Below are 24306 nucleotides of genomic sequence, written 5' to 3' on the forward strand. Positions count from 1 at the left end.
ACAGGAGGAGGCACTTTTGTAATGGCTGTGGCTGGCTGAGAGCTGGGTATCTGTGCATTCACGGTGTGTCAGAGGCATGTTTGTCTCACACACCCTAGAGCCATCCTTGAGCCTCTAGTTTTCTGATAGGGAATTCACCAATTGCATTTCTGTGCACCGAAAAGAGTTGGCAAGCACATATTTGCATGGCAGCTGGTATGTGTTTTGTCCTGTTTATTCTGCGTAACGTAACGTGATGTGACAGGCTGCAATTCATCACATCAGTGGCATGACAGCAGAGGAATTGGAAAAGAGGTATAATGATGGGCTGATGCGAGGTGTCAATTTAACGTTCGATTATGATAATTCAACATTAAGTCTTTTTATAATCACCTACTGAGGAATTATCATCAAATATTCCCTGTGTGGGTGAGTTTTAGAAGCGGTGATCAGATTTAGCATAGTCAACATCAGGGGAAGGCTGTAGATTCCTGTGCTCAGAAAGACCCACTCATATAAATAAGAGAATCTTTGCACATCTGGTTTCTGATCAAGCAAACAAGCAAAAACAGAGAAGGACTATTTATTAATCGCCTCCTCTTTCACTACATTCCCCAGCCACACCACAGGCCCTTAAGTGGGGATACCATGGAATTGCCTGCGGCAAAATCAGAGGTTGAGGCTGTTTTCCTCCAAAGAATGCTGCACAAGAGACTGCTTGACAGTTTACCCCTGAAAAACTCCTGCAACAAAAGCGAAGGTGTTTGATGACCTGATGTTAGTTCTTGTTAAATGCATTCAGCCTAACAAAGCCAAGTTCCCTGTTAAAATCCTGTCTCAGGGCTGGTGACATTCTAATCAGAGTGTCATTGGTAAAAGCCATATTGAAAAGCTCAGTGAGGCCTGAGAGTGAGCTTTGCACCCATTGCTGTTGTCAGTCTTGCACTTTGTGACATGCCAAACTTGGCCAGAAGAGTAAGCTGTTTAAGAGAAAGCCTTGGTGAAAAACTCATCAGCAGTGCCTAATGCAAGGCAATAAGTACATCCAGATTTAATGACTTTTTTCCTTCCCTCAACAAATACTCTGTATGCCATTTCAGCTGTTTAAAATCTCTTTTACAATACTCGTCCTGTTGGTCTGCACCAATCTTTTTACTGTAAATCTCAGTGCCATGAAACTGCTGCAACTCCTGAACTCATGCAGGAGTAATATCTGCCCTTCAATAATATTTTCCATAACGTTCAAGATGCCAAAAGTCGTGCATCATGCTAGATTTCAAACTGTAAAATTCAGTCCTAAAAACAGATTTTGAGGCAGCATCGGTTATCTCTGCAATGCTGACGTTATGAAATGGCAAAATATTATAATATAATGAAAAGATACAATTAATAATAGCTTATAAGCATGTATGTTGATCATTATAATTAGTCACTACAGGAACACTGCCAGTGTCCCACCTTTTCATCTTTATGATAACCTAAGATGCAACAGCCACTTGGTTTCTGCCTCCTGCCCTCCCAGCCCAGGGCCTGGCTGCAATGCACACCTTCCCCTGGAGCTCAGGCTCCCCCAGCACCCCTGTCCCTCCTTCTCCTCTGCCCTCTGGGAGGGCACAGCTTCCCCAACACACACCCTTGCCTGTATTTAGAGTGTGTATGCAAGGCTGTGTTTGATTTCAGCACTGAGGCTTGCTGTGCCTGACTCCACTGTCCCTGTCTGGATGGTGCTCAGAGCTCAGCCTGACTTCTCGTGAGGAACCAGTGGCAGGAGCTACAAGGACTTTCTTGCTGCCCTTCAGCCCTGATGGCTCCGAGAGCAGCTTTGAGTCCCTGCATACCACAAGATCAGTAAAAAGTCAGGGTATAGTTCTCACATAAATTAGACCCCATGGATTAACCACTTAAGTGATAGTTTTAAAACTTTCACTGTAAAAGAATGTGGAAGACAATATTCTTTCCAGTAGAATTGTATTAAAAAGTTATCTATGATATCCATTTTTTTCCAAAGTACATTGTTTCGTAGCAACTGCTAGCTTATATTTTTTGCTTGATATAATGTACCTTCTGTTACATCTTACTATGATTACTCATATACCTCTGCTAAATTTAGTAATTTCCTTTGCTTACTACTGAAAATCCCCCTCAGGTATCCAAATACTCCTGCAGAGCAGATTCTGTGGCCATCCCAGAGACTTTGCAGAATGAGCCCAGGACATGATCTTGTGTCAGCTGGAAGCATTGCTGCTCATGCACCATCAGGAACCTTACCTGAGTTCACCCTCTGACTGCACCACATAACTCAGAGGAGGAAGGATTTGGGACCCAGTATAAACTTCTCCTGAATCATCATTTGAAGTTCATTGCTACATTTCACCACACCTCTGCATAAGTAATGCAAACTTTTATTAACCAGATGAAAGATTATGGCTAAAATAAATTATTTATTTTACTACATAGGATGCGTTGTGGCCAACGAAAAACAGCTACAAAGTGCTTACCTTAGGCCTTTGCTTTTAGCTACCAAATGGCAAGATGTTTAGCTCACAGCCGTGGATATGGAGCCTAGTCTGCTGCACTGTAAGCCCAGATTGTCCTGCTGACAATGCTTCTGTCTTTTAGGTATGTAAGGGAAGAATTAGGACCACAACATTCCACTCTGATCATGTAATAAGCAGAATTTTAACAGTAAAACATTCCAGAAAGAATTCTGATTTCCTCAGTAATTCCTGAAGGAAGCATGAGCATTAGTCAGTGCCTTATTTTCATATATTATTATCGAGTATACCATCCCAACCTATTCCCTTGTGTGTCTTAGAGCTTTGCTGCCCACTTACTGGGATCAGAAACAACACCGCAGGTGAAGGACTGGATAAAATTAGACCTTACCAGCCATCACCAACTTACTGGATGAGTTTGTCCAGTTCATTTTAGCCTTAAGTGCTTTTGGTTTCCTTTGGGGCCTGCATGAGCTCTCTGTAAGAGGCTGCCCATCCTTTCTGCAGCATGCGAGGACCATGCTGCAGCCCCTCGCTCCGTCACACTGTGCCCTCAGCTTCTCCTCTCTGGTGTTGCATTTCCAGCACTGCCTTCCCAGAGTTTAACCACACAGTCAGGTGAATTCTATTTTCTAAGCTCATTTATTTTCTGTAATTTGAAGGAATGTTTCCAGCACAGGGTAAAACCAGACCCCTGCGAAATCAGCCGTAATACTCGAGTTTATATCTGCCATTAGGTGTCAGTGTGACAACAACCATGGTACACACAGTCTGTTCCGGGGTGTGCAGGGATACCACCCCATCCTAAACTCATTTTCAACTCAGGGAAAATACAATCTGCAACTGAGAGGAAGGAAGAGGTTGAAGAAAGCAGGAAACATTTTATTTCAGGTTTTTTCCATCACCTCATTGTAGTTATTTACTAACAGATGAATCTGCGTTTCATTCAGTGTATCTCAGGTTCCTGGTGCTGCAGTTAAAGAAGTGCAATATTTACAAAACCAGGACAATAGCTTCTGCACACAGTTATCTGGCACCCTATTTTGGGGCAAAAGAAACAGTCAATACTCTTAGTAATTTGCAGTTTGCAGGAGGTAAACTGCTTTGCCCATAGTCAGATGTTAAATTACTCATGTAGGCTGATGCTTAATGATGTTGATGCTTATAAATGCGTCCTGCACAAGTTGGTTAAAATGCTGCATTAGAAAAGCAACTCAAAGTTCCACTCATTCAGAAGAAAAGGATCTAAAAGCTTTTAAAACTAGTTTTAAAGCATGATTTTGTGTCTGAAATAGTACCTTATTTTGGTGTATCAGTGGCATGCATGATAAAGAAATAGTAAAAACATGACTTATATTAAGGAGGTTGCAGTTGTTTTCAACCAAAGTTGTGCACTTCTCAAAAAGACATAGCAAAGGTAGCAAACAGGTTTTGGTTATGTGGGAGTTTTGAATGTGCAGTTTTAAAATAAGAATCAGGTTTTTAGGGCGAAAAAAAACAGGATTTCCAGAAGAAAATTAATCTTTTTTTTAAAAGATACCAGTTGTCTCAAGTATTGAGAATACCCCAAGTAATTGTAAGATAACAATTTTTTGCCTTATGTTTGAAACTGGAAATGTTTCCACCATTAACTTTAGTCAGGTTTAGATCAGGTCAACATAATGGCTAAATCGGATTGGCCTGCACTAGGATCAGGGAATCTGTTGTGCAAGAAGATTGTTTGGATTCAGCTTCGACTTCTCCTTTGAGATAGAAGCGATTGTGAGCATCGCTTGAACTTGGTGAGGGTTTTTTACATTGATAGATTAAATCTTGAGTAGCACCATGCTGCTGTGATAAGCATCTGAGCATGCTGGCTTTTCTTTTAGCTACTTCCAGTTTTCTAGTAATTGCATGACACAGGAGTAGTTAGTCCTGAGCATGAGCTGTACAGCCCAGAGTAATCCTAGCCAAGGCAAGGATCCTCAGGTACCCATCTCTGCTACAATTCCCTGTGTTGGATAGCTGCAGTTCTCATCATGAGAGCAAAGGCTTCCAAAATTTGGTAGCCCTGCCCGCTTCAATTTGGGGGTGAGGAAAGTAAAGTCTCATGTGCCAATTTGACCTTGCCTTTATAATAGAAAATTACAGGTATTAGGAATAGAAAAGATGCCTGATTAAATGGCCCTAGCCACCTGCTAATGCAAGATTGTGATGTAATCCTTTACCATTTTCATATTGACAGTCACCACAATGATATTCTTCCATACTTGTGCCACTCAGTTTGCCTAGAAGGCTGTCTCCTATACTTCAGTTTACTTGTATCCTAACTCTCTTTTGCTTTCTACTGTTTTAAATAGCAGTGATTAAATCTTTCTTTATATTGGTACTGATGAGGGCTTGAAGGTTCCTGCTATCCTACAGTCTGTTTTGATTTCGAAATATAAATTGAACTCCTTATTTTCACATGTGGTTTCAGACCAGGTTCTTCTTCTTGTTTGTGGTACAAAGGGAACAGATGAAATTGCCAGCTGGGCTAGCAGTTCAAGAACCCCCAGCACTGGCTGCTGTAGCTGGCTGTACACTCTGCTCAATCAGGACCCCAGCAGAGGTATAAATAGAGGCTCCAGGGCCAGGCACAAGCTGCTCAATGGCACTCCCACCCATAGTTAGTTTAGGTGAATCCAGAGGTAATTTGGTGATTTTGAAGAAAAATCGTAGTAAAATAGACCCGAAAGCAGCATAGATCTGTAAGCCTGCTTCAAGCAGAGCACTGTTCTTGTAGACAGAGTATTGCTCCAAGCCACTCTTCACAGATCACAAGGCATCATGGTGACAGTTTCCTTCTCCCTGCAGTGGGCTGAGTTTCCACCTGCAGCCTAAACCAGTCCCAAAATGTCCCATAAAACATGGAGTGCAAGGAAGAGTTTCCACCCTAAGTCAGAAAAGAAGCAGAGGGAGCAGAGTCAGTCTGTAAGGAAGGACTGCAAGGATAACGTGACAACCAGGTAGATAGCAAACATCTCTGGTGATGCATGTCTGTGTGAGAAGGGCTGGTGGTGGCAGGTAAGGAAAGAAAAAGATCGCTGTGGCAGTGCAGGAATGTGAAAAGGTGCTTTGTAAGGGTGAACTTTCCTTATTGAATATTAATTGCTTTCCATGGATACAGAATGCACTTTCAGTGACGAAAGGAATGGCTGACAAACAATGCTGTGTTCAACAGGTACCAGAGAATGCAGTCTAGGTTAACTACCTGCTCTTAAAACAATGTTTTTTTCTGAAAAGGGGAGCATCTGTCTGGGACAAATTCATATATCCAAACTCCTGTTGTCTACTGCAATGAGAGGAGGAACAAGAAAGGGAATGAAATAGGGCAGTGAGGCCATGGTGATTGTTTTTCCCTGGCATCAGTCATCGGCTCTTTGCATCTATTCCCGTGGACTTTCCTCATGGTTCCCTTCAGAAGCACAGGTGACATCAGGAACTGCCCACAGCTGCCTCCTGGGCTCTGAGCGTCCCAGGTGGCATCCACAACCACTGCTCCTGCTAACAGTGTTTATTCAAATAGGCAGGGAGAAAGTATTCGTGTTTGCAGAAGGCATCATATAATGTAAACTACCTCCATGAGGTTTTAAAAGGAAAAACCACTCTGGTATTCATGCCACTCTGTAATTGGGGGTTACCAGTCAGATGAAGATCTTTCCAGGGAGTGGAAGGAGCAGGCTGGGAATGAAAACCCTGCTGTTTCTACAAGATGGCATTTCTCCTTCAGAAGGGTGGTTGTCCCCTTTCCAAAGCTTTATGTTTTCACTCTAAATTAGTCTCTTCTAATGCAAGGGGTGGAGGGAAAGTGTCAATCCATCAATCAGGGTTTTCAGATGCCGATATGGTCACATCGGCTTTTAAGGCCTTTGGGCACCCAAACCACAGAATGCGCTGGTGGTTATCAGCAAGTCTGTGCAGCAAAGTGCTGCAGTGCGTGAGTGACAGGCTGTAAATGCCTATCAGGGAGGACCTGCCCTTATATCTGCTTCAGTGGCTTTGTTAGCCACACCTTTCTTGTGAATTGTGGAGTGTCGGTCAGGGTGCTCCAGAGATGGTTAAAACAAGGCGTGCTCTAATACCCCAACTTCTTTTATGTCCTAGAGCCTTGAGGTGCGTTTAGAAAATGCATCCAAGTTTTATCTCATGATGTAGGATTTAGCCAAGAGACATTGAACAGCACTGTGTGTCATTAAGAGAGCTTAGCAACAGGATGTAAGTATGCATGTGGTGTGTGTATATATATGCATGCGCAAACACACAACTTTGCACGTATACACATCACAATAAGATTTTAGACTTTGGAGGTTTGTTGGTACCTATTGTTGTTCGCTGTACATTGCACCCATGTTGCCAATTTTCTGTGCAGATACACACATACACAGACACCCCATTAAAACCTGGCCCTCATTTTATGAAAACTTACCCAAGAAATTCCCAACTTAGTATCCTAATTCTTGAAGTGCAAAAGGCAGTATAGTAATTAATTTTAAAGGGACTGAGAAAATACATAGGCATTTTTAATTTTGGTATGTGAAAAGCTAGCTTTGGCTAATCTCTGCAGGTATTGAGCTCATTGATATGGGTAAGTTCAGTCTATACAACCTTCCAACAAGAGTAACACTTTTTGTTCCATGAAACCCACTGACTACAATCACATTAGTCTGGCAGATGCTAGAAAAATACAGCTTTGTAACTGGGACTTAATATACAGATACTATTCCCATTTTTCTGGTATTTGGATTAGGCAACTAACTGGTCCCAAGTTTTTCTTCATTAAAAGAAAAAGGAAAAAAAAATTCTTTTAATAAGTGTGTGCTTCACACTTTCAAACTTCAATAGCACAGAATTTTTCACTTGATCAGAAAGCTGATTTAATTTGCTGCTAGGTTAAATGTTAAAGGTTTCAGTCTTATGACCATGGATTCTCAAATTAAATTCAGTGCATTGCTTAAATTTCTAGCTGCAGTGCATTTAGCCTAATTGCTTTGGTAAGTTGGGTGCTTAGTAACTACTACTCTTCTGCATTTTCGTCTTTAAAGGCAAGCAATGAAATAAGCCTGAGGGGCACAGGTGGGCTAGCCTGCTCTTTGGGATTCACCTGTGGGGTCTTAGGATATCTCTTCCAGTCTGACCGCATCCTCAGACCATGTCTGATGAGGCTGTTCTGCTGACAAGGGAGAGCATTTAAACACCTGTAGGTTTTAGCTATTTAAGCTCAAATCAGTTTTGAAGCAACAAGAAAGGCTGACCAAAATGGTTCAGATTTCAGTCAGTTGTCAACTAAATGTGTGCACTGGGCCTTTAAGTATTTGGCCAGACACATCTTGATTGCTTAGCTTTTGTTTTCACCCTTGGAAAGTCAGCTGGATAATACCCTGTAGCTAAAGTCTATTCCCTGATGCTATAGGCAGGCTGGGCCAGGGGCTGGGAGAGGGGGGTGAGAGGGAGAATTAACAAAAAACAGAGTTATGTGTATGTATTTCCCAATTTTTTGTGAGCCAAATTACTTGCAGTCATTTTCAGTTTCCTTGCAACATAAAATACTAAAATAGTACAGACTTAAAATGATGCCACTGATGCAACCTTTAAGATGGGCTCTTCTCCTAGGGAAAGAGTCACAATGTAAACACAGGGGGGATGGAAGCTATAGAGGAAACTTCCACCAACTGCACTGGGCAGGGGCAAGCCCCAAGTGTCTAGTTTTTTCCTCTTTGTTTACAGCATTTTTAAGGATTAGGGTTCTCACGCAACATATATGTCATTAAATGGCTGATGCTTCTTTGCACACGTTGTTGTGATGGCCTGTGGCAACCTGAATTAATTGTTTCAGTAGTTGGTGGTGGTTACTAGCCATAATTATTATAATTTGCATTTATAAAAACTTCTTTCATCTAAGGATCTCAAAATGCTTTTTGCTTTTGCTCACATTTAATTAAGCTTCACAACATCCTGTGAGGTAGGTGTCAAGAGTGTTGTTATATCCATTTTTACACAGGTTTCTCTAAGAAAACAAGGTCACTCTCTAACAAGACTGGTATTTGGTTCACATCACACTTGCACAGGACAGAGCAACTAGAACTGCTGCAGGAATTAGGGGTGCTGATCTAGGTCACTTTGCATCTCCCACATAGCTCTTGCTGCTGCCATGCTGTGTGGACACATGCAGTAAGCCACCACAAACACAGTCAGAGCAACCTCAGCCCAGATTTCCAGTCTTAGATGGCCCTTTCTTTCCCAGAAGTACTCCAGCAGCAAAGAAGTCTTGGGAAGAACAGATAAGCATCCTACATATTGCACAAGGTGACAGAAACCATTCTGCAAAGATCTGTTCTTTCTCTAATTTTCTGCCTTATTTAAGACTTTCTTTGCAATATGCACACAACAAGACATTTCTACTGCAGCCAAAGCCAAGAAACTAGCTGCAAGCAGTGTAAAGTTACCCTTTTTCAGTCACTTGCTTGTTCTAGAAGAGGCTGCATGCACTTCATCTCCAGTCCCTGCCAGCCTTAGACCCAACCTTATGGGCAGTCAAAACATCTGAGATCTCCTAAATCCTAGATTACCGCTTGACTGTGGCATTAAAAAGTGAGGATCAACTCTCTCAATATAGACTTGAGGGGACAACAGGAGGAGACAGATTCAAAAGCTCATTTCTTTTTCAAACATATGGCAATGTTGTTTAAATTGAACCTGGCTTTCTGTAAGCTCTGTTGATCACTATACTAGCCTCGAGGAACACAGGTCTAAGTAAGCATTGCAAACTGAGCAAGAAGTCCTGGGCCATGCCTTCATGAATTCCTTACCATCCCCATCAGTTTATACAGGCTTGTTTACATGTGGCAATGACCAGATTAGCTATTTTGAAAGAACTCTACCTGTGGATGCATTTACTCCAAAATAAAAGCCACTTTGCTCTTCTAAATTAAATGGATTTAAAGAATGGTTTTTCTGAACAGCATGAGAAAGAAAATATTTCCTTCCTAGAGCAGACCATTCAAAAGAAACACACTGAAACAATCTGTCTGGCTAATTTCTCATGTTGATGCTTTTTTAGGCACCAACATAGTCACACAGCCATCAACAATAATTTTTCTTTCAGTGCATCCTTTTCCCAAAGAGGGTGTGCCCGTCAGGTTGTTTTTGTCAAAGGTCTTTACCTGACATTATTTCTGCTTAAAGCATCAGCATGAAATAACTTCGGAAAGCATTCCTGCTCTAACACCGAAAAGCACTGATGGAGCACAAAGAGAAAAGACTTCAGTGTCTCCTGCTCCATTCATAGCAGATGCAAGTAGCAGCAGAGGGTTTGTCCTGGCTTCTTTGGAGGAGCATCCCAGTGAAGCCCAGGGAGCTTGGTCCCATGCCCCAACTTCACCATGTCTGGAGCATCCTTCAGTGGTGGTATTGCTTGTCCCTGATTCTTTTCAGTTCCCCTAAGTCCATGTATGGGATTTATTCTGGTCCCTGTTTCTCTTGTGGCATTCTTGAAGGAATGCCTGACAGTGAGAGGAGAAGGTCTGGCACAAGAACTGACGTAATTTCATTTTACCTGGTGCTGTCTACTTCACTTTCAGCAGAAATGGAGGACGGTTATTGGGATAAGCCTGAATTTTATGAAGCTTTCTTCTGCTTTTCCTCTCCTCCAAACTCGTTCATGTCTGCTGCTGCATGGAAGATAAAAATTCATAGTGACCTGGGACCTGGGAGGATACAACACCATGGCACTGATGGCATCAAGAGAGCTTTTTCTTGCAGCTAACAGGAAAACCTCAGTAACGTCAAATCACTACTTTTGGGGTCTGTTTCTTTATTTTTGAAAGGGGGGAGCTAAAATTTCTGCTTGTGTTATCTCATATTGCAGAAATTGAGACTTGATGGGTACTGTATTATTCTTCTGGACCTCAATCACTCCCAAAGATTCAAGATGAACTCTACCTGCCCAGGCACCAGAGTCAGTGCCCCAGGGAATTTCTTCATATCTAAAGGATATGCAGGATGTGTACTTGCATGCCCTTGCTGCCTCTCAACTCCAGCTGTACATGCAGTTTTACTTTAGGAACCTGTACCTCCAGTATTGCAATATCTTTTTCAGTCTCTGTCATCAAGAGTTTAAATACAGTTCAGATCAGTGTTAGTGGCCCAGCTCCAAACGAGGAGAATTGCTGCAGTTCGTTATCTTGACAATTAACTGGTCTGAGGCAATTCCTTTTTGAGAGAGATACAATTAGCTAACTCTTGAACTCTAGCCTTGCTCCAGCGCTATGACATAGTTATGCACCTGCTCTGAAAGTGTTGATATTACAACTAAGGTTTTCCCACCTGTAAATGTAATTCCTGCACTAAGATTCCTTCATGCAGCTGTGCCGTGCTGTCCTTGTGCCACTCTCATACCCCACTGGAGCATGAGATAACAACGCAGACCTCATTTGTAAAGGACTCTGACTTCAGCTGATTAGAAACAGGCTGTCTGAAGACCACGGTCATCTTGTCATATAGCCTCTAGGGAAGGGTTAGTGCTGGGGTCCTTGTCACAAAACCACCAGAAGGGCCTGGCATGGAGAGTGTTATATCAAAGGGACACATTACCAGTTGTCCCATCCTCTGTTTTGAGTCCAGCTTCCTGGTCCAGTGGAAAAAGGCAGCTTTCCTACTCCCAGTCCACTGTGTAGAAAACAGCAGCCCATGCAGACCCAAAATGGAGATATTCTTTGGAAAAGAAAGCATCCTTCTAATGGTGTTTTCTTCCTGGGATTTAGGCACGAATTTCTAGTTGTGATCCCTCAGTCCTTGTATACCTAGTGAAAAGTGTGTTGTCGTCAAGTACAGCACCCTCTTCCCGACCTGGACAGGAACTGATGCTCCAGGAAAGGCAGGGACCTCCAGCCTTGCCCTGGTTCCCTTCACCTTAAGGCCTACAGAGGTAGCTTCCTTCTGCCTCTTTCTACCAAGCAATGAAAATACATCCACAGCTAGACATTGTTCTTCCAACCCAATATGGGCAGATGCACTTCTCATCCATTTCCCCCTGGAAAACAACTCCTGCCCCGCAGCCATAGCTCACCTGTGGGCATCATCTTCCCTTGCACAAGAGCTCCCAGGTGCTGAAATATATCCCTTAACCATTGCTTTTGGAAACTCTGTTTGGGATAGAGCTGTCCTGCAGAAGGCTTGTGTTTGTCTAGAGCCTCTTTGTATGGATTTGGTGTCTGGGAGTTTCCTTGAGCTCTTCTTTGAACTCCAAGCCTTCAGCATCCAAAACATTTAACCCTCAATTTCTTTTCTGCTTTATCAGTTTGGCCAGCTTCCAGCTGGCAGCGTTCATTTGCAGCCTTCCATTCTGCATCTTGTGTTTGTAGATGTATTTCTCTTTCAATTAACCCCCTGAAATGGTTTTCTTCTCCCCTGAGCCTGCCTGCCTCCAGTCTGGCCGGCACATATCCCTGCTCTGGATGCCCGAAGGGCAGAAGCCAGGAGCAGAGACGCTTGGTCCTTGGACTGGAAGTGCCAAGCAGAGGGTGTGCCCCACACATGGGCGTCACGAAGAGCAGCTGAAGGAACACACAAGCTCGGCAGTGCCTGCTTTGCCCGTTGTGGGTTGGGGCTTGCAATGCCGGAGGCACTTTTGCTCTGTAGTCTTTAGAGCATCACTTACAAACAATCAGGTCTTCCCTGCATGCTTTCGCTGAGATACTCTGGAGCATGCACCCATATTTCCACTGCTGCAGCCCCAAACCGAACAATGGGAATGTCTCTGCTCACCAGCACCTTTTGCCCAGCTTTCTTTTAGAACAGGTATTTCTAGGTAGTCACTTGCAATGAAAAGAAGGAGGAAAAAAATAGACCTGGTCCAAAGTACCACTTACCAAACAAAGAAAATGCCTAGTCACCAGGAATGTCCTCCCTCCTGTGCCTGCTGTAATTACTGAGCAATAGCAGCCTTAGGTTGCTCATCCTGTGTCTTGGCACTCCAGCTTATTAACATGCATCCGCAGAGGCAGAGGAGAGCCGCTTGCTGGCTGCCAAGATTACAAGGCAAACTTCACATGGTTTCAGGGAAACTGATAAAATCTAGAGGAGCGAGATCTCTATTGCTGGGACACTAGTCAAGCCTTTGAAGTGAAAGGGCCTGGGACTGAAGCAAAGCCTTGGTTATTCAGACTCTTTCAGCAACCCATCAAAGCTTAGTACTACCACATTTGGTTCATGCTGTAAGAAACACCTTAAAAAAAACCCCAAATTAAATAATATTGACACTGCTAAGGTAGTTCCTAAGAAACCTGATTACTTAGGCTCCAGGGAGATATAAAATCAACCATTCACCCTATATAGTGGTTAACTTAATTTTGTGTGTGATTTTAACAGAGCAAATGAGTAGCAGAGATTGAAATCTCAGCCAGAACTGGTAAAGACTTGGCATTTCCGTTTGCAGAAAGTCTTAAAGCCAGGTTTCACTGCAAGCTACAGCAGACTGCTGTGTGAAATATAACTGTCTATGCTAAAAATTAGTTGTTGTTTATAAATGTTGACTACTTCTTTCGTTTTATCACATAACTTTTATTTTAAATCCTACATTTCCTGTCACACCCATTGAAACAGTTTTGCTGCTGCTAATACACCTAATATCCCATTAGTGAAATAATGACATGTTATGCTGCCATTAAGGGCTGCTTCTACTTAGTAGTGATTGAAGTGCCTTATCTTCTCAGGTATCAAATTGTTAAATTACAACAAAAATGGGAGACATTCTGATTTAATGTACCTTTTCCAGCTCTCTCAGCAGTAACAGCTGTTCTCAATGAGTTTTAAAAGTACTATAAAAACAATATTTTGGCAATTTATTTTTGTCAAATTAAAACATGTCATCACTGGGAATTATGAAAACAACACAAAAATAATCTAAAAATAAGAAGCTGTGGAAAACTGGGCCAAAAGAAGCAGAGAAGTTTAGAGTTACATTTTTACATACACACAGACAAAACTGTGTGGTTTTGCTGCAGGAATTTGTTGAAACTAAACAATTTTATTGCAATCTGTTTCTTCAGAAAGACGTTTTCTGGAGAACAGTTGAAGCCAGAAAAAGAGAGCTGACGAAGCTCGAGTCAGCAATGGAAGTTCCCACTGATTTTGATACCAAAAGGATTTTACCCAGTGGGTTTGGAAATACCTGTGTTTGGTTTGAGAAAACCCAGGCTGGAGTTACGGTGGAGGAACTAGATAATGTATGAGATCACGCTCAATATCATGCCTCCTGCATCATTTGCCTTAAATTACAACAAAAAACAAACAAACCCCCCTAAAATAAACTGGCAAAAGCTTGAGTTTCATTTGAACAGGTAAAAAAAAAAATTAAAATAAAAAAGGAGTTAATGCATAATAAAAGGAGGTATGAACTTATTCACATGGAAATAGCTATTCAAATGCCTATTTAAAAAGTGTGATTGTTTGGCTTATTACTAAACTATACTGTTTTGCAGCACTCACTTTGCTTAACCATTTGCATTTCTTCAGCCCCTTGATTTGTTTCTTTCAGAAGAACTCTACTATTTACTTCTTTCCTTAAGGAAAAAAGAGCCGTATGTCTGGTCTGTGTGGTTCACTGGGAGTTCATTGGGATATATTTGCAACTCCTGAAGCAAAAAAAAAAATGGTATTTTATCTTTAGAAGGAGTTACATTTTTTGAACTTATTGAATTTTTCAAAGATCAGCATGAAGACTTCTGATTAAATGCTTGCTTCAGCGTTTTACAGGCTTCTTGTGTCCCTGTTGCCTAAGGAGGTCGTACATTACGATTGCTCTGTAAACATCAGATTGTACAGAATTGGTTCTGCATACCATGCCAGGCACACAAAGAAGAAGTCAAATGGCTTATCTCTTTCTTATCAACTAGTTTATTTTTCATGCCCCCCAAAAAGGACGCATTTCTACAAGAGCAGCTGCTACTTTCTAAATAATCTAATGGCTTCTGTTAAGTAGAGCTGTCAATTTTGCAAACAATATTAAAAGAAGGTTTTCATTTTACCATTGCACGTTTTAAAACACATTTTTATCCCTGAAAGTCCAGTGGAGGATACTGGAGAATGGAAACAGCTTCTGACTTGCAGACACAGATCCAAAAGAGAATAGATACGGTTAAAGAATGACACATATGTAAGCAGGGAAAGGATGATGTCTCATCAGCTGTGTATGGCATTCAGAGAGCATCCTGCTCATGAAAGCATAGGAGACCTTTTACTGGACTTGTAAAGAAACATATTTGGCTATTTCAGACAGTTGCTAGATGTAATAATAGCAGCTTATCAGCAAATTTTGGAAATGCAGAATGCACATTATATCATGTGTGTACAACATTATGCTGATACTGATCGTGACAAATGGGATTTTGTAGATAAAGATTTTTAGCACACTATAATTCATATTATTGCATCTAATAAATTAATGATGAAACATTAACCACGATACCAGCTCCCAAGTTTTTAAAATTCAAATTCAGATTAAAATTCCTAGATCCTCACATGATAGGCAAATCCTAGGCTAGAATTAAAACCAGCAAGTGTTTATTGTGCAGCAAGCCAGAAGTTTCCAGAATACCTGAATACAAAATATTAGGTGCAACTTGTAATACCTCCAGTGTTAGCACAAAGTCAAGTCTTTATTAAGAATCAAGCCCCAGCCAGAGCCCTTATTCAGATGTGAGGACCACCACCGTCTCGCAGCTCTACGATGCTGTTGCCAAACTCCTTTCCTATTTAATTAAATGTGGGATATGTTGCCTCTGGTTTGGGAAGGGCTGTGTTGTTTAAACAGTATTCCTTGCACATTTATTTTTCTGCTGTAGCATTTCTCACAGGGAGCACAGTCCAATGTCCCACAACAAAAAATGTTTATTTCTTTACTCTAGAGCTCGTATCTGGTGGGATTGTGGCTTTGAACCACTGCTGGCATCTGATCCTATCTAGCATTCTACTGCAACGCTGCAGTTGTAAACCCAGACTAGAATAGGTTCAATCCTCCTAACTTCTCTAAATTTAAGGTCAATTTAAGCTCAGTCTCAGGTATTTAATATAGATATGAAAGTGCAAAGAAATTTATTTGCACTCCTGTGGCTAAGAATCCTCCTCATCCCCCAATTTTGACTACAAATGTGCTTGTGTATGACAGACTGCTCTGTTTTACATGAGGTCCCTATGGATCCAGTAGCATTATTTAATAGGGTATAGCTGTGCTGCATTCACAGAGCAAAATATCAAAGTCAGTGGCAATGGTTATAATTGCTCATAGTATTCATATATTACAAGCATGCTATGTAAGGACTGGATACCTCCAAGTTGTAGCCCACTCTATGTTACAAAACTGCTAGGTCCCACCAAAAGCATGTGCATGAGTTAGTTACACTGAAGTGATTGATATGAGAAGTCTGTGGTTGATTCAGATCTAGTTCTCAGCAAGTATAAGAAAATATAAATTAATGGTATGATGGAGAGAAATCAAGACAAAATTGCCCCAATCCTATTTTGTTTCTCTTTTTTTTTCAATACATGCTCCTCTCCCAGCATCTCTCAGGGTTCTACATTCTGGAATGCTACTGATCCTTGGAGCTAGGTCAGCCTCTAAGGAGAAGCCATAGGCATATATTGATGAAAGTTTGTAACTTTAATGAGTAAGTTCTGTAGGCCTTGAACATTACTGAGCAGGTGGAAAAAGAGAGGAAAATAAGATAAATTACACCAGCTTGACTCACACTATACATCTTAGCGTTGACATTTAGAAAACTCAAAGGTTTAACAAACATTTCCCTCCTTAAAAGGTGAAGTGAACAGGGAGGCTCTTCAGGACCAAAGATTTGGTTCATAGGAGGAAGCCTGGCAGCAAGAACTGTGCTCCCAAGCAGAAGGTGTCAAAGTTTGTCCCACGAGAGCTCTGGTGGGTTTTGCCCACTCTACACATCAATAGGAATTTTGTCTAAGCCTTTTCCCAGAGTTCTTCATGCTTTTCACAAGCAGTTCCTTCTTTTTAAGTTCTCCATATTGCTACCATCATTCTCTTGGCTGCTCACTCTGCATCAGGCTCCAAGAAGAGATCTCCAGAGAAACCTACTTTCCTTGCCCTGGAGTTGAATTTCCTAGAGGTAGAGCATTGCTCCTACTCCTTTTTCTCATCTCCTTTTCTTCTCTCTGGAATTTTTATTCAAGGTAGAGGAGAAATTGCACCAAGACCAGTTTAGCTCCTTTACTTATTGTAATGTGGTGTGCATGCTTGGAGGTGTTTTGTGCCTGACCAAGTTGGTTGTTTTTAGCAATTTCCCACATTGCTCCATGTGTGGGAAACAGCAGCGGAGGCAGAGAATATCAGTTACCTGAGAAAGCCAAATCAGCTGCCACACTTCACCCTTTCTCACACCGCAGATGCTAATAATATGTTGGTACATGAAGAGTAGAAATAGTCTGCAGCAATCTGACAGTGTTTGCTTTTTAGGACTCGGAGGTTCAAAAACACTTACAAGTAGATTTGCCCTCCTAAGCTGGTGAGCATTCTCCGTCTCCGGCCAAAATGTAAACTAGCAGTATGGGCAACGCTCACAAGAGTGTTATATTCTTTGCGCTGCCCATGGTGTTACCATGGGTATCGTGGAGATTAGCTTATACAGGATCTGGGAGGGCAGAGAACAAGGGGAGAAAAACAGGATTAAAAAAGGAAAAAGAAAATAAACGCAAAAGGGTCTTAAGACTTTGAGGAAAAATCTTCTAAAGTCTTTATCTGTAACAGGATTTTTTTCCTTAATCCAAACTCTGCCAGCCTGTGGTTTGATTACCTTTTTTATTTATTTATACTAAGTCTCACCCCTGGAATATGCAATTCCTTGTCTGTATTTTTAAGTGGTTTGGGTATTTTCAAGCAGTTCCCTTCCCCAAAGGGCTCAGGCTGGAACTTGGGAATTGGAGACCCTTCCTTCACTTACTTGAAGACTTAGGGTCTTGATTGTGAACCAGAATATTTTGAAACGGAGCTAAAAGAAGTCTTTATTTTTAAAGGAAGGAGTTACACATACCCTTGTGGGGAACAGTCCTACTGATAAGACTTGGATCTGTATGGCAACAGTGAAATACTCACATGCAGCAGACCTTAGTAGACAGCTAGATCTTCTGTATTTGACAGTTTAGAGAAGGCATTTCCTCCTTGCTAACTAAAGCCAACACACATTCACTTTCTCTCTTCCAAAGACTCTTAGATGTGTTATTGTTACTGGTCATTAGCTACTTGTCCTCCTTTTCAAGGGGAAGACTCAAAGGTGAAAACTGCATAAGCACATGGTTTTCCATTCAATTTCATCCTTTACGAGAGAGGACACCCTTGTAACATCTAAGTTGTCAACTTGATTGGTGCTTTTAAGTTAACTAAGCCTGATATCATATCTTGGTTCATCTTAACAGAATTCCTGGGGCAGTCAGACGAAGAAGACCCATCTCAGGAAGCTTTCATTGACCGATCTTCAGAGCACGGAGGAGAGCACAATCCACCTGCTCCCTGTCTGGCCATCAGACCACCAGCACAGAGCTGCTCCCACAGGTGAGCAGCGCAGGAAAGTGCACACAGGCAGCTCATGTGTTTGTCAACGATGTTTTGTAAAGCCAAGGAAAATCCTGTGTTTATAAAACAGAAAATGGGAGGGAGGAACAATTAACTAAAATACTTCTGAAATGTAAGTTTGATATTCTGAGCTTTCCTGACAACCTCAGTTGTTGTCTGCATCATGACTATAAACACAATACAACAGTAAGACAGTAAGCAAGAACTAAGAAGAACATGGAGCCCCAGAAGGACATGGCATGGACACAAAGCAATCTCAATTTTCAAGTTAAACCATCTGGGCAAATACAGCTTTCCTTGAGGAATGTGCAGAAGACAGAAATACAGCAATGGAAATGCAGCAAATGAACAACTACAGTAAGAAGAACTTTTGAAAACAGAACATGATCTTTACAGATTTCAGTATGTTCATCACTAGCCTGTGATCACATCCCTGGGGTGATCTTTCCAGAGTGTCCTTCCTCCAAAGTTGATTAGAGCCTGGAACTTACCTATTCTGAGAGAAACGGCAGGTTTGATGACTGGTTGGGGTTCTTTTAAGTGCTTTTATTCTAGTGAGCCAGCACACCACCTTGCAACGGCTGGGAAATTAGAATGAAACAGCTCTTCCGCAAAGATTAAGAAAGCATTTGTTTCTCTTATTTTTCTTTATTCATTCTTGATAGAAAAGAAACAGTTATTTGCTCCCAGTGAGTATATAGATACACTTTCTTTTCTATACCTACTGTTTGTAGAAACATTTTTAGGAAATCTAGTGTAAATACAATATTGAACTCCCACATTGACAAATCATCCTAACCATTTGTATACAAGTGTGAACACTGCGAAAGGCCAAGAAACATTTTTCTTCTGAGAATCTATGTATTACCTAGTTTTCTATCTTTTCTCACATGAAGAGATTGAGCTTTTGCAATATTAGATATAATATCCAATATACCAACTGCATACCACTTGTGAAATACTTATTTTATACATAGCCTACACCTTTTAGGGTACAGAGCACAATCGAAAGCTTTTGGAGTTACCTGATGGATTTGGAGATGATGCCTGCTTTTAAAACTGTCTTAACTTTTGGGATAGAGATAGCACTATATTGATATGGGTAAATAATAAAGACAGTAAGATCATGCTGGAGACTCTACTTGACCACAGACAACTTTCCAAGTGCTCCAATAAAAGGAGCAACTTTAACAGTGCACTAGAGCAGAGGCTATTCCCAGCATGCCATGATCCCAAGGTATAAACACACTATCCTCCCTTCAGCTCACCTTTTCCCTTTCAGAGCTTGCAATGACTCACACATCTCTGGCAATCCCATGTCTGCCTTCATCAGACATCTTGGGAGAGAGATTGCCCAGTTCAACTTTGCTCCTGCTCCCAGGTGGCCTGGTTTGACCACATTCATCTGTGCCTGCCCAGGTGGGTCACCAGAAGTTGCTGAGCCTCAGAAGCAGCTCCTTGCAATAGCCGGAGCTGCTTGAACTACTGGGATTTCCTCAGGCTTTAGTTTGCCTCTTGCCAGGTTGGTGAGTGTAAAGCAAGCTCCTCGCCCGTGCCACCATCTCCTCCTCCTGCTGACACCCGGTGCTTACAGCTGAACTGCCTAAGGAGAGGACTGAGGTTTTGGTTGCCTCTTGCAGAGCTGTGAGGGAAAACTTCTCATGGTTCCCCTGGCTGGCCGCAGTCACTTGGTGCCTGCCAACACGATCTGAGTTTTAAAGGCACTCCCTGTGACAACACCAACTGGCTGGGAAGGTCACCTGCTGAGGTATAGGTGACTCCAACAACCTCTTCTGTGTGCTTAAAGAAAACCCACAGACGGTTACGAGCATGTAACTGTGGCTTGTGTTTTGCCTCCAGTTTCACAGTTTGTTTTCTGTAATTACATCTGATGCCAAGTCTGCAGCAGACTTCTTCATGTGAAGAAATCTGTATAAAGAAAGTTCTGAATGTTAGAATCCTACATAAATAAGGACGTACTCAGTTGGGCAGCTATTGCAGTATATCATCTCTGTGAACAAGATACTTCAGCATTACCAGAGATTCAGCTCCTAATCTGAGACATCAGCACAGGACATGGTTTATAATGGATAGATGGTTATGCAGCACTTGAGGAAATTGATCCAACATGTGAACCACAAATTAAACAATATTTGCTTTCTTCTGCCTCAGTGAATTTACTCAAAAAAATGGCAATAATCGTGCTTTACTAAAACGCAGTGAAGTTTATGAAATCACAGCTATATAGTGCTTGTAGCTGAGCATCTGAGCGGTGCGCAGCAACATTATTATTCTAACTGATTTCCCACATCACAAATTCATATCTGACATTTCCACTGTCCACTTCTTCCCAGCCTTCAACTACTACCTGCAGTTTCAAAATCAATAATCAGGACACATTCCCACTCCTGCCTTTCGTTGTTCATTACCTTGGCCATTTTTTGTTTCGTTATTGACTTCCTCCATTTTGCATGCTGTTTAACACTGGTCTTCAGTGTTTATGTATTCAGCTCACCAGTAAGATAAACATACATCCTGAATAATTTCCTATTTACTTCTGAAGTCTTTCCCCTCAAGAGAAACAAAAGAAAATTCCATTTTTGTAATAGATTTACTGCTGTTCATCTCTGTTCCCTAACATGCACAATGCATCCTTCTGTCTTGGCCAAATCACTTCGGCCATGCTTTGTATGTATTACTACAGGCAACTTGTTGATTTGCATACTCAGCATCATTTAAATCCTTGAGATACTGTCTCTGAGGACTTGATCTGTAATCTGGCATGTAAGCTTAGTCTTTAGCTTCTGTTTGCTTCATCCCCTGCATGAAGGCATACCATGACTTCCTACAGCAAATATCCTTGCTGGTGATGTGACAAGAGTCGGCTCAGATCTGGGATCCTGAGCATTGCTTCAAGTTTAATGCGAGGGAATGTACTGCTGTTTTCTTTCTGACCTTCTGGATTCTCACCAATGCTGATGGTTCATTTCTGTTGTTATCTGGCACAAGTCTCTTCTGGGTAGCAGATCCATCTTGAAGCTGGATGTAACTGAAGAGATGAATCTGCTTTGAAAACAGCATTGGGCCAGATTGCCTCCAGAGCTCCCTTCCAAACTAGAATAAATCTGTACTTTGCCAGTAGAGCATCAGTGTTCAGTGTCAATAATCTTGCTATAAAAACCCACAACCTCATCCATACAAGTTAATTGTAAGTCACACAAAGCCAGTAGCACCATTCATGCACTTGGCCTGCATGAATTCAAGTACTCCCAGGCTCTGCTGTCTTCTGGGTAGCAGTGGTTACCGTAATCAATATAAAACACCACAACGGGACTGTAGAGATGTTCAACAAGTGCACTTGACAGCTGTTCTTTCTTCTTTTCCAGCATCTTTTGTTGTCTGCCTTGGCTTTACATCTTTATACCACCAAACCCGTGAAATCAATTGACCTATGTGACTGCATTTCTAACACTAGCACCCCTGCCAGACCCAGATACTGTCCCAAATCTGTATCTCACCGAAGTTTTTGGAAGCTCATCTCTAGCACATACCTGGACTTCTTTCTTTCCTGTATTTCAACTTTGACAGAACCTTTGTTTTGGAACAGGTGAGGTGTGATCTCATGACTTCAATTAACTCTTCCCGTCATCATCTCCTTTGCCTAACAAGAAAAGCTCATAGCCTGGGACAGAGACAGAAAAGGGACAGAAAAGGCTGGAACCAAAATATAATTCATAAAATAGTCTTAGGGTTTTACTTCTTTGAGATCTTATTCTAGACAGTCTGACTTCTCTTCTTGCCTTGGCAGTCAGAAAATAGAGAACATGGTTTGAGACTAAAATATGTTTTACAGAGAAAATTGGCTTAACTCCATGGCATTTCATGAAGGTAGCAATAGTGTGGCTGTCAACAGAGAACTGTAGTCAACTTCCCGAACTGTGCATTACACACACAGAGTAAGTTACGGAGTAAGAACAACACTGCAGATCGAGGCATTTTATCTGCTGCATGAGTTCTTCTGCTCTGACATGAACAGGACAGTTAAATATCACCAGTGCACAATGCACAGTCCAATGAATAATTTTACAAGACAAATCTCTCATCTCTAGCTTACATTTGCCATTGACCACTGCTATTCTTTCCTTCCACATGCCAGATGCGTTATAGTCTAGCAGTTCTTGTCTTCTTAGTACTCTTGTTACCTACTTATGGAAACGTTCTGATCGGTATAACCTTTTTGCTACTTGTAAATGAGGAAAATATTTTCAGAAGGTATGGATGTTGTTGTTCAGAGGACCAAGGTAGCATACCAATCCTCTCAGCAATGCGTTAAAGGAACTTGTTGACTCCCTGTGGGACAGCTTATTTCTGGATGAGTCAGCCACTGACTGTGCCAGAATTTGGCACATAAGAGTCAGCACAGAGCTATATGGGTGCACTCACTCCTCAGCCATTGGCACCGGTAACTGCGGTCAATGCGTCATTCTGTCTCCATACTGTAATGCACTGAGGGTTTAAATATCTTCCATTTGTTGGTAGTGTCAGGAAGTATGTGAAGCTGGGTTGGAGGCTTTTTTTTTGAGCTTTTTCCCTCCACCTTGTCCCCATCCCCCAAGCCAGAACTACTCCTATTTTAATTGGGATATCTCTGCTTTCAATGCAAGTGATTAGGATAGAAGGCGAAAGTACATGTCATCACAGTGGGTTTTATCGTCATAAAACTTTCCTGTTGCTTATGTACTCAAAATACACATTCTTCTACTTTTATAAAAGTTTTTTAATTTAAGCTCAGAAGCATGTTTGTATGTTTTGATTCAGTAGCATAACTGATCAAACCTCAGAAAGCATTAAGAGAAAACAGCATGACAGTTTTATATTTGTATATGTTGGTTATTAAATCAGTGTAAAAAGAGAGAGAATTAGACTTATCCCACTGCATCCCCTTTTGTATGTTATGTAAAGAGCCCATTAAGCAGATTTCTTACTTACTCCACTGTTACATGCAATTAAACAAAATAAGCAGTCATCACCATTATGACACCTCTTGTGCTCTTCCACCATTAGTTATTATTTTCAAAAGTCTTCCTTAACCACAAAGCAAACCTGGTCTTAAAATAGCAGGAGTATAGGCTGAGAAATACAGTCTGCCATGGGTCCAAGTGTAATCCTACAAGCTGCTCTATCTGTCCTAGCAATTTTCAGTTCCAAAGTAACTCTATTAAGAGGTGATGTGGTATAGGAAATTCATCACGGAAGTGGAATCCAGCAGCTCAGCAGTGCTAATCCTGCCTGGTTGCTGCACCCTCCCTTCTCATACTTTGCCGTTGCCCAGCCCTGGTGAAGGCAACAGGAGCTTCACGTGCATCCAGAACGCGACAGCAGGCAAATAAATACGTGTGGCTCTGTGCAAAGTTGCACTCTCAATTTCTATGTCTGTAAAGCTGAGATAATATGTTACTAACTTCAAAGGGATGTTGGGCAAATTAATTAGTCAGTGTGTGTACAGCACCTTGAAAATACAAAATTAACCCTTATTAGCCCATAAGTACTTGAGACACATCAAGGTGTGCTCTATGGCCTCTTGATTCCAGACAAAGGTCCTCTTGATTAAACTAGATTGCTAACGTATTAACACGATAGCACACTTGAAGAAAGAGAAGTTTGGAAAAGCAGTTTGGCTTCATCACATGAGCAGTGTGTACACTTAATGGAAATTTTTCCAGCATTCACAAAACAAAGCAAAATCAATAAAATGTCTGCCAACTGTTCCACTGAAAACATTTTATAATCTATAGCACCGAGAATCCTGGGCCAAGATAAACCAGCGTTGCTGACAGAAAATACTGACAATTATTTTACATTGATTCAACTTGGCCCAGCCCCGACTGACCTTGTTTATTCATCTCCGTCTCTTAATTCATATTAACTTGGCATCAAAATGGGACATGTGGCATGTGAGCTGAAGACCCATTTTTGTATCTTAGACTGAGATAAATGTGGCTCATTGAGTACTTCCAGTGCCTTGAGCTCTTAGGTAGATTTATATGCATTAGACAGAACTGGTTAAGTTCCTTTTATCCCCGCTGGGCTTTTCATGTCTGTTGACTGTAAAACTAGAAGCTCAGTAGAGGTAACATCTTCTTCTAAGCCTTCGGATATACATGAAATCCTCCCAGTACTGGTCAATTTTAAAGACACATCCAAAGAGGATGGAGGGTTTTA

The 24306-nt window shown here is 41.5% G+C and overlaps 1 protein-coding gene across 3 annotated transcripts in view; it reads left to right on the forward strand.

Moving 5' to 3' along the window:
• The window catches only part of WDPCP (WD repeat containing planar cell polarity effector), a 109201-nt gene that overhangs the window by 74839 nt on the left and 10056 nt on the right, over window positions 1-24306 (forward strand). For all 3 annotated transcript variants that reach the window (XM_005147434.4, XM_031047541.2, XM_031047542.2), the window contains one exon: window positions 17928-18063. In XM_005147434.4, the coding sequence (XP_005147491.2) occupies window positions 17928-18063 (136 nt within the window). The remainder of the gene's footprint in view (window positions 1-17927; window positions 18064-24306) is intronic.

The sequence above is a fragment of the Melopsittacus undulatus genome, chromosome 3 (genome assembly GCF_012275295.1).
Source record: "Melopsittacus undulatus isolate bMelUnd1 chromosome 3, bMelUnd1.mat.Z, whole genome shotgun sequence".
Taxonomy (NCBI): Eukaryota; Metazoa; Chordata; class Aves; order Psittaciformes; family Psittaculidae; genus Melopsittacus; species Melopsittacus undulatus.